This window comes from Colobus angolensis, unplaced genomic scaffold (genome assembly GCF_000951035.1).
Source record: "Colobus angolensis palliatus isolate OR3802 unplaced genomic scaffold, Cang.pa_1.0 Scaffold259, whole genome shotgun sequence".
Lineage (NCBI taxonomy): Eukaryota > Metazoa > Chordata > Mammalia > Primates > Cercopithecidae > Colobus > Colobus angolensis.
The window spans coordinates 3,241,329-3,254,561 of NW_012115810.1; the positions used below are offsets into that span (position 1 = coordinate 3,241,329).

At 34.2% G+C, this 13,233-nt stretch overlaps 1 protein-coding gene across 4 annotated transcripts in view; it reads right to left on the reverse strand.

Moving 5' to 3' along the window:
• Positions 1–13,233, reverse strand: part of SLC4A10 (solute carrier family 4, sodium bicarbonate transporter, member 10) — a 379,697-nt gene that overhangs the window by 101,681 nt on the left and 264,783 nt on the right. For all 4 annotated transcript variants that reach the window (XM_011947103.1, XM_011947102.1, XM_011947100.1 and 1 more), the window contains 2 exons: positions 7,828–7,985; positions 4,684–4,771 (listed from right to left, as the gene is read on the reverse strand). In XM_011947103.1, coding sequence (XP_011802493.1) covers positions 4,684–4,771; positions 7,828–7,985 — 246 coding nt within the window. The remainder of the gene's footprint in view (positions 1–4,683; positions 4,772–7,827; positions 7,986–13,233) is intronic.

Below are 13,233 nucleotides of genomic sequence, written 5' to 3' on the forward strand. Positions count from 1 at the left end.
TGCAGCCATAAAAAAGGATGAGTTCATGTCCTTTGCAGGGACATGGATGAAGCTGGAAACCACCATTCTCAGCAAACTAACAAAGGAAAAGAAAACCAAACACCGCATATTCTCACTTATAAATGGGAGCTGAACAACGAGAACACACGGACACAGGAAAGGGAACATCACACACTGGGGCCTGTTTGGGACTGGGAGTCTAGGGGAGGGATAGCATTAGGAGAAATACCTAATGTAGATGACATGTTGATGGGTGCAGCAAACCACCATGGCATGTGTATACCTATGTAACACTATGTAACAAACCTGCACGTTCTGCACATGTATTCTAGAACTTAAAGTATATTAAAAAATTCAAAGAAAAAAATTAAGATTGATGATGATTTGGGGGTTGAGACAGCAACCAAACAATTTTTTTCTTCCTGATTTTATCCTAAATGACACTAGAAATTGTATAAAAATAAATTCTTTCAATTAAAAAAAATCTCAGAGATTTAGTGTCAAAACGAAGCACACAACAAAATTTAGCAGTTCTTATGGGAAAAAAGAAAAACGCGATGTTCAATAATGTCATACTGAACATGTAATAACATTCTTAGTAAATGATAATTTTATTGAGAGAAGTTTAAGTAGAATGACAGTGCCAAAGTCAGACTGCAATATGATAAGAAATGAATGAATCTAAAAATATTCAGAATCACGTAGAGACTACTCCTTCAAAACTCTCAAGATTCAGATTGAACCAACACTTCTTCAAAAGTATGTGCTTCAAAAGCACATGTTGTTCTAAGTAGTAAAGAATTTTTTTTAAAGGATGGGGTAAACCTGGACCTAATTTCATGTGTATTTCTTCCAAGTAGCTACTATGTGTTCTGCATGTTTGCTGTCAGGGTTCACTTAAGATCTAGAAGAGAGAGGAAACTGTTAGCTCAAATATCCAGAAAAAGAAAAACAAACCTCTCTTAGTATTTTGTTTGTTTTTGTTTTCATTAAAATGTGTTAGTTATGCTAACATGTAATGGCTTTACTATTGTTATTTACATATTTATTTTGAGACAACATCTGGCTCTATTGCCCAGGCTGGAGAGCAGAGGTGCCATCTCAGCTCACAGCAACCTCTGCCTCCCTGGCTCAAGTCATCCTCCCACCTCAGCTTCCCAAATAGCTGAGCAGCTGGGATTATATGCAACTAATTTTTTTTGAATTATTTTGTAGAGACAGGGTTTCACCATGCTGCCCAGGATGATCTCAAACTTGTGACATCAAGTGATCCACTCGCCTTAGGTTCTGAAAGTGCTGGGATTACAGGTGTGGGCCACTGAATCTGCCCTATTGTTGTTTTTAAATGAATTCATAAACACGGTTTAAAATTTCTCAGTTTTAAGTTCTCCTATGGTAAATACCAACATATCTATGTACACAAAAGCTTTGGGGTGCTTAATAATTTTTGAGAATGTGAAGGGATCAACACATTGGTAGCAGTGTTGGTAAGCATAATCATATGATTTATCTCTAGTAAAGCTCAACAGAAATGAAGAAAATAAATTATTGGCTTGACTCAAGATAGAATATTGGTATGATGACTAGAATATTCATATCTGATTCATGTTTTAAAAATTTATTGAACCCTGACTGAGGGTCAGACACTGTGATACGTCTAAAAATACAAAAGGAAGACAGTCTACCTACTAAGTGTTCAAAGTACAGAGAGGGGAAAAAAACAAAACTTAGCTCAATGAATATTTATTTGAGCACCTGGCAAAATCAGGGCACAAAAGTGAATACTGAATGCTAAAATGGTAACTGTTCTCATGGAATTTATGTTTGATAATGCAATCCAATAAACTATTTTTTAAACCAAAGTAAATGATGAATCAACATATTAAATTCTATTCTTAATGAGTACAATTGTTCTTTTCCTTTTTCTTTTCTTTCTTTTTTTTGAGAGAGTCTCGCTTCGTCACCCAGGCTGGAGTGCAGTGATGCAATCGTGGCTCATTGCCATTTCCACTTCCCAGGTTCAAGCGATTCTCCCCTCTCAGCCTCTCAAGTAACTGGGACTACAGGCATACACCACCATACCCAGCTAATTTTTGTATTTTTAGTAGAGACGGGGTTTCACCATGTTGGCCAGGCTGATCTCCAACTCCTGACTTCAGGTGATCCATCCACCTTGGCGATTCCAAAGTGCTGGAATTACAGTTGTGAGCCATTACACCTGGCCTAGTACAATTATTCAATAGCCTTCAAAGCAATTAGATAAGCAGAATACTTGCTTTACCTGGGCTTTGAACAATACAAATCTGTTTCCTTTTTTAAAAAATATTTAAACAGTCTTTGATATTCAGTCAATGTCCTGCTGTAATTAACATGTCCTATTAAAACTAACAGCTCTTATCTTTTAGAGTAGCTTTCTGGTTGAGTTTCTGCTTCTGTATCCTATAATCTACAAAGATTACCTAAAGCCATGCTCTAAAACTTTCAAGTGTAAATAATTGAAAGAATGTATTTTTTTAATTAGGTGACTGATGCTTATGCTCAAATTTCAGTCTTTATTATATGATTGATGCTTATTCTCAAATTAGGTAGCTCTCACTAATCAAATAAATAGATGGAAGCCCCTTCTCTCTTCTCATTCTAAACCTGAAATTTATAGGACATGGATGTTTCCCTGTTCTGTGTTCACCTGATTAGTCAAGAAAACTTTGGAACTGACATCTTTCTGTTGAGAAAAATGTTGATTCCCAATTGGGGAAGTAGAGGATGAAGAAGAGAGAGATACATTGATGTACATGTACATTCCATGACACAGGAGGATCCTCTCTCACATTATCACATGTCTCATGCCCCACAGATATCTTAAAATAATGCCCTAATTTCTTAGATGGGGAAACATTTTTTGTCTGAAATATAATAAAATATTAAACAAATGTATGTGAAAGTGATAATACTTAAATTGTAGAATACCAATACAAATCAATATGGAAATACTAAGAGCTTTTATACTGTGAGTATTTTCTCAGAGAGAGTTCTGCTAAATCAGGTGTATGGCCCTCATTAACCTATTTGTCTCATTCTCCTGTCTTTTTGCAAATTTCCTAATTAGAATATGTTATTCATTACAGTGGATTGGATAATTTCCTCCCAAAATATACATCAACCTGGAGCCTCAGAATGTGGCCTTATTTGAAATAAAGATTTTGGAGATGTAATTAAGGTAAGTATCTCAAGATGAAATTACTCTGAATTAGAATGGGCCCTAAATTCAATGATTTGGATGTATTTAGGATGGGCCCAAAATCAAATGACAAATAAATGTCTGTCTTCATAACAGAAAATAAGAAGACACAGAGATAACTGGGAGAAAGCCATGTGAAGATGGAGACAGAGAACAAAGGTCTGTTGGCACAAGCCAGGGAAGACCAAGAGCCACCAGAATATGGAAGAGACAAGGAAGGATCCTCTCCTAGAGACTTCGAAGGGAGTGTGGCTCTGCTGACACCTTGACGTCAGACTTCTAGCCTCAAAAATATGAGAAAACAAACTACTGTCATTTTAAGCCACCCAATTTGTGGTAGTTTCTTATGGCAGTCATGGTAAACTAATACACTCATTAAGTTGGTTCCTTTTGAAAACTGAGGGAACAAAATGTTTTTCTTCTAGCTTTTGCTTTCCTATGTGTAAATATCAAAAACTAATTCATATAACACTGTAAAACATAATTTGGACAGATTGAAGAATTTGTAATATTGAACCCCCTAAGCAAGTTCAAATTTTAGCTATTGTAAACATAGAAAAAGTAATATATAATACTAATTGGCTCTTTTTACAGAATTTTCAAATATCTGCAGCCATGTATTTCAATGAAAACATTATTAAATTATTTAGATGAAATCTAGATGTATATAATCCCATTTGCTCATTTACAACTGAATTTTGATTTAATGCCCCTTCTGTGATCTACTGCATCTGCTCTTCCCGTGAACAATAACAACAAATTTCCATAATGTGTTGGAGAATCCAAGTCAAGGAAAATAGTGGTATGAAGCATCTTTTATGGTCTTAAAGATCTACTTTTGAGACATACATCTGTTTGAAAAGCTGATGAAAGCTTTTTCCAGTCCCAAAAATCTACATACAAATTATTTACATAGAAAAATTTACATGCTCTATCACAGAAATCACAAGCCCCTTGAAATCTATCTACAGCTTCTCTAATAGTTCCCAAACTCCCAGGTTAAAAACATCTATATTTAGGCAACTGTAGAGAGTTGACAGATGTTGCGTGCATTTTGGGGTCATGTATACTATTCAGATAAACTGCTATTGTTCTTTCTTTAGACTTTGAAATTATTTACTCAAAACAATATTTCCAAGGATATTAACAATGGTGCTTACTTTGGCAGCACATATACCATAAAGGGAAAATTAATAATATATTCTAAGTATCACTGAAAAAATTTCTTTACACTATGAAGTTTTAAAATATTATATTCATGGGTGTTAATTTATTATCCCTTTGGAAAACATTTTTCTAAAGGAGATTTTATAATGGAAACATGGGAGAATGGGATTCAATACAGAGAGATCTGATTCACAACAAACTGTCTTGAAAAGAGGACCTCCAAAAGTTTTAGGTATACCTAGTGGGGGAAAATGTTCCCAATGAACTTGAATAAATACCTCATCTGTCATTAGGGTTGCAATTGATCTGCCAATCTCATGGTACTGTTGACCCTTTCCCAGGGGTCCCAGAAGAATGAACAAAAATCTGTAATTAAGAAGAAAAAAATGTTTTAAGGTAGAAATATAAAAATGATTTTAGTAATACAGAATCACTCATCTCAAAGGAATTACTGAAAATGGAGATTATGATGTCAAATACTTTCATAGTTTTTCATAGTTCATTATTATTTTGAAAAATTTTACCATGATTGACTCTTATGCTTAAGATCCTCAAGCAATGGGAATGCATGGTTTTCTGTTTTTTTGATTGATTTTTAATCACAGTGTTTCTCCATTTAGTTATCTGTACAGTACGTGCAGTTGCTATTGGGAATTTTAAGGATTCTACAATCCTTAAAGAAGGAAAGTGTGAAAAGTAAAATCTGATTAGACCTTTCTAAATAGGAAGGAAAAAAACTCACTTGTATGCAAAATGCAAACAGTTCAAAGGGGGCAAAGGTAACACAGTAGCAAAACAGAGAAAATATAGAGTCAAAAAACAGTAGGTGTATGTGCAATTTTCATTATAAAAAATTATTGTCAGGAATCAAAGATCAGCCAGGTAGAAGAAAATGGGGAGTTAATGATCTATTATTTATAATGCTGAGGAATAAAAAGAGTGTGCACTATAATATTCCATCTAAATTAGGTCGAACATTTGGCAAATTCATCATCACAAGTGGTGCTTTTAAAGAAATCAATAGATACTCTAACTTTAGCGGACTGGTGATTGTTCTGTCTCTGAGAAGGTCAATCCTTCTGGAAAATTGTGAAAATTAAAGAATGCCCTATATTCTGCCATATCATTGTATGGTGTTAATTTGTTAAATGGTTTATGCTATTAAGTATGAAGACTAATGGCTTTACAAGGTGTACTAAAATAGTTACTATAATTCTACTCCTCATATAGGTATAATCTTTAGAGCTCGTACATGTTTTTACATGAGGCAAATATTACACAATTTTAGAGGATGTGACAATATTTTTGTGTGTGTGTCATGACAACTGAACCCAAGCCAATTTCTACTACGCAGAAATGTCCGGGGTACATTAAAAACAGGAATGGTTTAATTTGGTGGCAGGTGCTTTATCAACTATAATAGCTTTTTAAGAAACTTCCTAACCTATGTACATCTTGCTATTTTTCAGGTTTCCATTCCATGGGCTATTTTTAAAGTTCTAAAAGATTATTTTCTGACATTTCTACTATGTGCTGCCATTGTATTAACAGGATGCCCTTTTGTCCTCCCCAAAAAAGGATAATTAGAAAGCCTGAATGGCTTTCTTTATTCTGTTTGTCCAACTAATCTTCTTCCATTTTTCACCTTCCCTAACTAAATAGTCTTGTCTTTAAATCTCTTCTCATACAGTTGCTCTACAGTGGCCCTAATTTTTTTCTCCATTGTTCTCTACACATATTTTGCTATCTCAGTGTGAAATAAGGTCACTTAAACCCAACAGTTTTCAAATAAGGGTATATAACCCCATCACAGCTTTTTTCTACTCACGGGAATTTTTCTTTTCCTTCTTTTTAAGTACAAGAACTATCATTGTCATAAATAGTCATGATTTGCTCATAGTTCACCAGACACCTTCCTAAGTGGTGGAACACAAAGGCACTGCTTGGCAGACTGAAAAGAAATTTTCAACTGCTATAATAGTAACTCTACAATTAACAAGTTTAACATCTTAGATATGAATCCCAGACTCCCAGAAACCTTGGATAGGTTACAGGTTGTCCATAGAAAATATATAGCCTGAATCACACAGTCAGATGCCACTTCAATGTGCTCCGTTCATCCTTTCCCTTTGTACATAAAAGTTGATGTGTATCAGAAATCTCAATAACCCTCAAACAGGATAAATACAGACTTCTTTCTATAATCTGAACAGTAACTAGATTCCTCCCCCAAACCATAGTCAGACATAGGTACTTAAACACTGAATCCCATTCCAGTCAGCTGAGCTCTTACAAAATGAGGCCTCTCCTGGCTGTGTATTCCATAGTTGTAGAATATTTTATCCATAATCAAAGCAGGGAGTTAGGTAATCTGCTATATTTTGAGTTAAGGCCAAAGATCCATAGAGGATATATATTCTACAGTTGATACAGTACTTGAACTTTTCATCAAGTAACTTGGCTAAGGCATTCAATGTTTGGAAGAGGAGGCGCACTAACAGCTTTTGAGATAGCTGTAGCATCAAACAAAGGGCACCAGCCATATGGGAACGGGGCCCTAAATAGACATGTTTTGCTGCAGGAAAGGACTAGAGTAAAAGGCTATCTGCATTTTGGAATCACACTGATGGTAGAAGTATGGAAGAAAACAAGGTTCCTGGGTAAATTGCTTGGAACCTAATGTGCTAAAGTCAATATTCTGTTTTGCTTTCTTTCCTTTTTCTTTGTTTACAGTTTTAGTAATGGATAGCCTTATTCTAAAAAATGAGAAACAGCATAATTCAGTTTGTATTATCCCTAAGTTGTTATTTTATTGTTAAATGAGAAACAAGTTCTGATCATCAAATTAAATTGGTACTTTTAACTCTGATTTCAACCACACTGCGATAATACTTCTACCAGTGATTCTACAGACCCTGTGTGTGGGAAGCCCACTATGCCTAGGATTGAAACATATATTTGATGCTATCCTAGTGATGGCACTTACATGTATTTTGAAGGCCTTCTTATTCAAGCGTAAGCAAACCTTAGTAACTTCGCTATTTCTGAATTTGACCACACTCATGCACAGGATCCTTTCTTTATTTAGCAGACAATTTAATGCAACCTTTGAGAAAAAGCTAACATGTTACCACTTCTTTTACCAAAAATGTAAAAAAAAAAAAAAATTCACATGGCTTCAGGGTACCTTGAGATGAGGAATATGCCTAAAATGAAACAGAAGCTTGAGAGAAGGGAGGAAAGAATAGAATAATTTTTAAAGCACTTTTCCCCTCCTCCACAAACAAAAATTAATAGTAGTTTTGTGGATTTCACATTAGTTTCTAGTCAAAACTCTAACAGAAAATTACCTTGAATCCTCATTTTCTTTCCACAAAAAGACGGTCTAAGAAAAATACAAAAGACGCTTTTATACTCTTTACCTGGTTGGGATTGGGACTTCAGCCAGTCCTTGAAGCAATACAGCTGGAGACAACCTGACAAACGCAACTACAGTTCGATCCAAGAACTCCAGTTCTCCCACTAAGATGTTTGATGCTTCAGCACCTGGAGGAATCTTTTTCATAAAGTGCAGATCAACCTGCAAGCATCACCAGGTAAATATGATAAATCAAAACTGGAAAAATCTGGTAAATCATATTCTTGCACAGTGCTTCACATATAGTAATCCATGAATAAATATACTTTAAATAAATACACAGTTAAACATCTCATTTGCCCTTTTTCTATAATAACCTTTTTTCTTTACTTGTGGATTATTTTAACTTGTCATCAATAAGATGAGTACTCTAGTTCTTCTACTTATTATTTTTAAACGAAGTTTCTCCAGCCTCAACAATCTTGAAATTTTAGACAGGGAAAAGTATGTGAGTTCAGTTAAATAACTATTCTTTACTGTAATTTAATTAGCATTTGCCAACAGATTTAATATTTTTATACTACATTACCTAATTTTTGTACATAATACATTTCAATTAATACTCAAATATGCTTATGTCAAAAGAAATATAATCATGTTTCTCTTTATAGTATAAATTATGACTTTAACCTTCTTCTGTTTTCTAGTTGTTCTGTATTCTTCACATTCTATATTTGGCCTGGTAATTCTTCAATATTGGTTTTTCATCTGAGAATTTAGATATGACACAGTAAAAAAAATCAGAATAAAATATTAACATTTGGAGTTACTGAAGAGCTATAGTTGAATTTCTGACGTGAGATGTTTGTGATTGAAATGAATGTACACAAAGCAAAAGTGATCATTAACAAGAAGAAATGCTAAGAATAAAGGGTGAAGTCTAAAAAATGAATGCAAAATATCCTTAACAATAAGTATCAATTTTATGTACAGGGCCTCAGTGAAAGACAAGCAGTGACTTTAATGTAAATTGTACAAGATCTATGTCTTGTTTCTAATTCACTTGAGTTGCTTTTTATGAAGCTCTGCTTTTAGGGGAATAAGAATTTATCTGCTCTATTAATTGATCTTATGCTCTGATATTAATGAAATGAGGGCCAAAGATCAAAGTGAGAATAGCCGAGAGAGAGAGGAATGAGCTCTGGCAAATATGAGTGAGGCTGAGACTTTTTTTTAGCCTAGGTAGTTCTTCTGCGGGTTTAATGATTTGAGAATATTTTTCTCAAAATTTAAAATGAAAAAATCCATAGTAATACTTTAGTGACTACATTAAATATGTTTCTTTCTGAAATCAAGATCATAGTACAGCTATTTGGAAGTTTTACAACTAATTAATCTTTCCAAAGAATAAGGATACCACAAAATATATAACCTAGTATATGAAGCATGTATTCTTTCACAAGGATTAAATATAAAAATATCCTACAGTACTCCATCAAAAATATTAAATAGAATCATTATTTTATTTTAAAGGAAAGGAAGAATGATTTAACAAAGCAAAACTGTCTATAAAAATGTATAACAAATATTATACATCCAAAGTTTTTAAGCTACAAATGTACTTCCAAATATACATTTGTAAATTCATAATTCATGTACACTGGATTATATAACAAATATTTTTGCTTTTGTGGACCTGATCTTTTAATGTATAGATAGCAAAAGTATTTATTTACTATAATAAGTAAGGTTAAATTTCATGGGATTTGTTGTGGTATTTTTGTAGGTATTTATCTAGCTAGGAGAAATGTACAGATTTAAGATGCTTTAAATTAGTAAAGCTTTACATTTTCATTGTAATGCAAAAATTCCCAAGGAGGGAATAGAAGATTTCCCATAGACTGCTAGCTCTGTGAGGAAAACATAATAAATTTCATAATCCTTTCTGTTACTAAAAGAATAAACAGTTTTCTCTCTCAATGGAAAGAACAATGATACAATATAAATATACTGAAACAAAATTTAAAATGAGAAAACATCTTTTTAAAAAATCTAGTAATTCTTTGGGAGGCAGGTAGATCACGAGGTCAGGAGATTGAGACCATCCTGGCTGACACGGTGAAACTCCGTCTCTACTAAAAAATACAAAAAACTAGCTGGGTGAGGTGGCGGGCACTTGCAGCCCCAGCTACTCGGGAAGCTGAGGCAGGAGAATGGTGTAAACCCGGGAAGCGGAGTTTGCAGTGAGCTGAGATCCGGCCACTGCACTCCAGCCTGGGTGACAGAGCAAGACTCCGTCTCAAAAAAAAAAAAAAAAAATCTAGTAATTGATAATATAAATTATATTGATAATGCCTGAAATTTAAATTCCACCTTGAAAACTCTATAAACTCATTTATTGCTTGACAAATGCCATTGTCTTAACTACTAAAGTCTGTGCCTCAGGCAGGTGATGACTATAGAAATAATTGTTTAAAGATGAAATTTAATTAAATCAATAAGTACATAGTATGTTTGTAAATAGTTGAATTTTGTAAAAGAAAATATATGGTCATTACACATGATCTTTAAGCTTACAAAATATCTAATATGTCATTGATACCTGTTATTTAGAAAAAACATTAAAATATACAGAATTTAATTTCAGGATAAGCAAATTCATCTTTTGACTTCAAATGGAATAAGTTATAGTTCTATAGCACATATCTGGGGCAGCCATTGTATTATACTCATTACATTATTCTTGGAGTAATCATACACTTTGGGAAGTAATTGATTATGTATTATCTAATTATATTATTATATATTAGGTATAGTTACATATTATATTTATGGGGCAACCCTATATTTTGTGTTTGTGTACTATATACTTCATGAAGAAACTTATTTGACAAACAAACTATCCTTTTTTGTTTGGTTAAGTTTTTGAGACAGCGTCTCATTGTGTCATCTAGAGTGGAGTGCAGTGGTGCGATCCCAGCTCACTGCAGCCTTGAAGTTCCTGGCTCAAGCCATCCTGATCCTTCCAGTTCAGCCTTCTGAGTAGCTGGGACTACAGGTGTGCCACCATGCCTGGCTGATTTTTTCTAGATTTTGTAGAGATGAGGTCTCACTATGTTGCCTAGCTTGATCTCGAACTCTTGAGCTCAAGTGATCCTCCTGCCTTGGCCTCCCAAAATGCTGAGATTACAGGTGTGAGTCACCATGCCCTTGGCCCCCTAAGCAACTTTTAATATAACAAAATATTATGTTTAAAGACCTGACTGTGACCTCTTACAAAATTATAAATACATAAAGCAGGTCTAGAGAATCTAGGTTGAACTACATCCCTAAGACAACTGTCAAGTGAACACAAACACTTGGAATGGACAAGAAAGAAATCCTGGAAGTTTCTGGTCCTCTGGATAGGATTTTGAAGAAATCAAGCTATACTCTTCTGGGTCTGTATTTACATTCATGCTTCTGGGGTCTCCAGATCTCACCTTTATGTTAATAACGGAAAGATTTCTTTCTGGGCCTTTGATACTTAAGCTGTGGATGAGAAACAGTTACATTTCTAGGGAACAGGGAATGAAATTAGATAGAAGATCAAGGTGAAATGGGAAGTGTCTGGGCAAACTACACACTAAGAATTAAAGGAAAAACAGATGGAAATTTAAGGGGAAAGTTTAAGCCTTCAGCCCATTATAGAAAGTACAAGAAACGTCACAGGGATTCTCTGGGGAGAAATGGTGTCTTGACACTAACTTGCCAGTGATCTTGAGCAGCTCTCTTAATCACTCTATAATTCAGCTTTCTTGCTGACTAAATGAGGAGATGTCTAAGGTTTCCTACAGTTCTAGGATTAAATAATACAACTCTTTGTACTATGTTTCATACACTAAAGCTAGATGCAGAAGAAAGTTCTTTCTATGTAGAAAATTATGTGAAGCCATCTCTGGGTCATTTGAAGTAAAAGAAAACACTATCAACATAAAATAGCTACGTTCTACTGTCAGCTTGAAAAACAAAAACAAATAGTGTTTTGAAACATCTGCTTTTTAAATGTATTATGGGAAGCTAAAACCTGATAATTTCAGTTATTTTCTAAATCATTACTTAAGTAAGTTTGATAGGTCTATACATTGAATGATTACAAATATATAGGTTGAATGTAGATGGAATAAATATGATCAAATCATATGAGAGGAACAAAGACCTTGTTTTTCTTAACACCTCAAAATGTTTGGAATCTGTATATTAAGATTCTGAGGTTTTGGAATCTGCATATTAAGACTTAAAATATTAAAATAGAAAACCTGGAAACTAGGTGAATTTTGATAAATTCACTACTAAAACTAAAATCATAAGGCTAAAAAAATCAACTCATGCACCTGCAAAATCTGGCACTAAAATTTGTTTCCATAGTGATAGATCACAACTGCTCTTTTCAAACTCTACTTTTCTGCCTTCTCAGGCTTTAAAGTAAAAAATCTTACTCAGTCTTTTTTAAATTTCAAAACCAGGCTTACATCACTTTGGATCTTACATTACTGAAGGATTCATTCAACAAATACATACCAAATACTATTCAAGGCACTAAAGGCCCAGTGGAGACCAAAACATTAAATTATGATCTGGTGTTTTATTTCTGACACTACTATTTCTACTACTACTAATAGCCACAATAATAAGTGTAACCACCTTTTATTAAACACCTGCTATAAGTCAAGCACTGTCCCAGGATCTCTCTATATATTATATGATTAAATCTTCACAAGGAAATTGTAAATAGTTTTCTTACTTTGCAAACGAGAAGGCTGAACTTTAGAGAACTTCTCCAAGATCAGAGAGTTTATAATGCCAGAGTTGGGATTCAAGATCTCACACTCTTTCTCAAAAGCCACATTCTTTCCAGTGTGCCATGCTATGAACAAGAAACTGAGGCATAAAGGCAGCTGACACTAAGTAGAGGGCTCTAGAAATTTAACTTGCCTATTAAAAGATGAAATGGGCCAGTGATCACAAATGTGGTGAGAAAGAAAAGGATTAAAAGAAAGGAAATCGGTTTTTGACTCTTCCATAATTTTAACTGTTTGGGGGAACCAGAAGATGAGACTCCTGCCTACAACTGGCAATCTTCATTTTCTTTCATATGTGATGAAGAATTCTTGAAGGCTGCAAAGACAGGTCACACAACCAAAAGCAAAATGATATGGAGATATACAATCAGTGTATAAAGGTTATATTATTTTTAAAAAGTTAAATCACAATTTATTTGAAAGGAGGAGCTATGTGGTTTCTGAGGATATTAAATATGCCTTCTTTATGCTGTTAATGTGTTTATACACAAATATGTAGCTTGTTACATTATTGCTTTTAAGATCACTTCAAATTAAGAATATCAGAAATTGGCCGGGCGCGGTGGCTCAAGCCTGTAATCCCAGCACTTTGGGAGGCCGAGACGGGCAGATCACGAGGTCAGGAGATC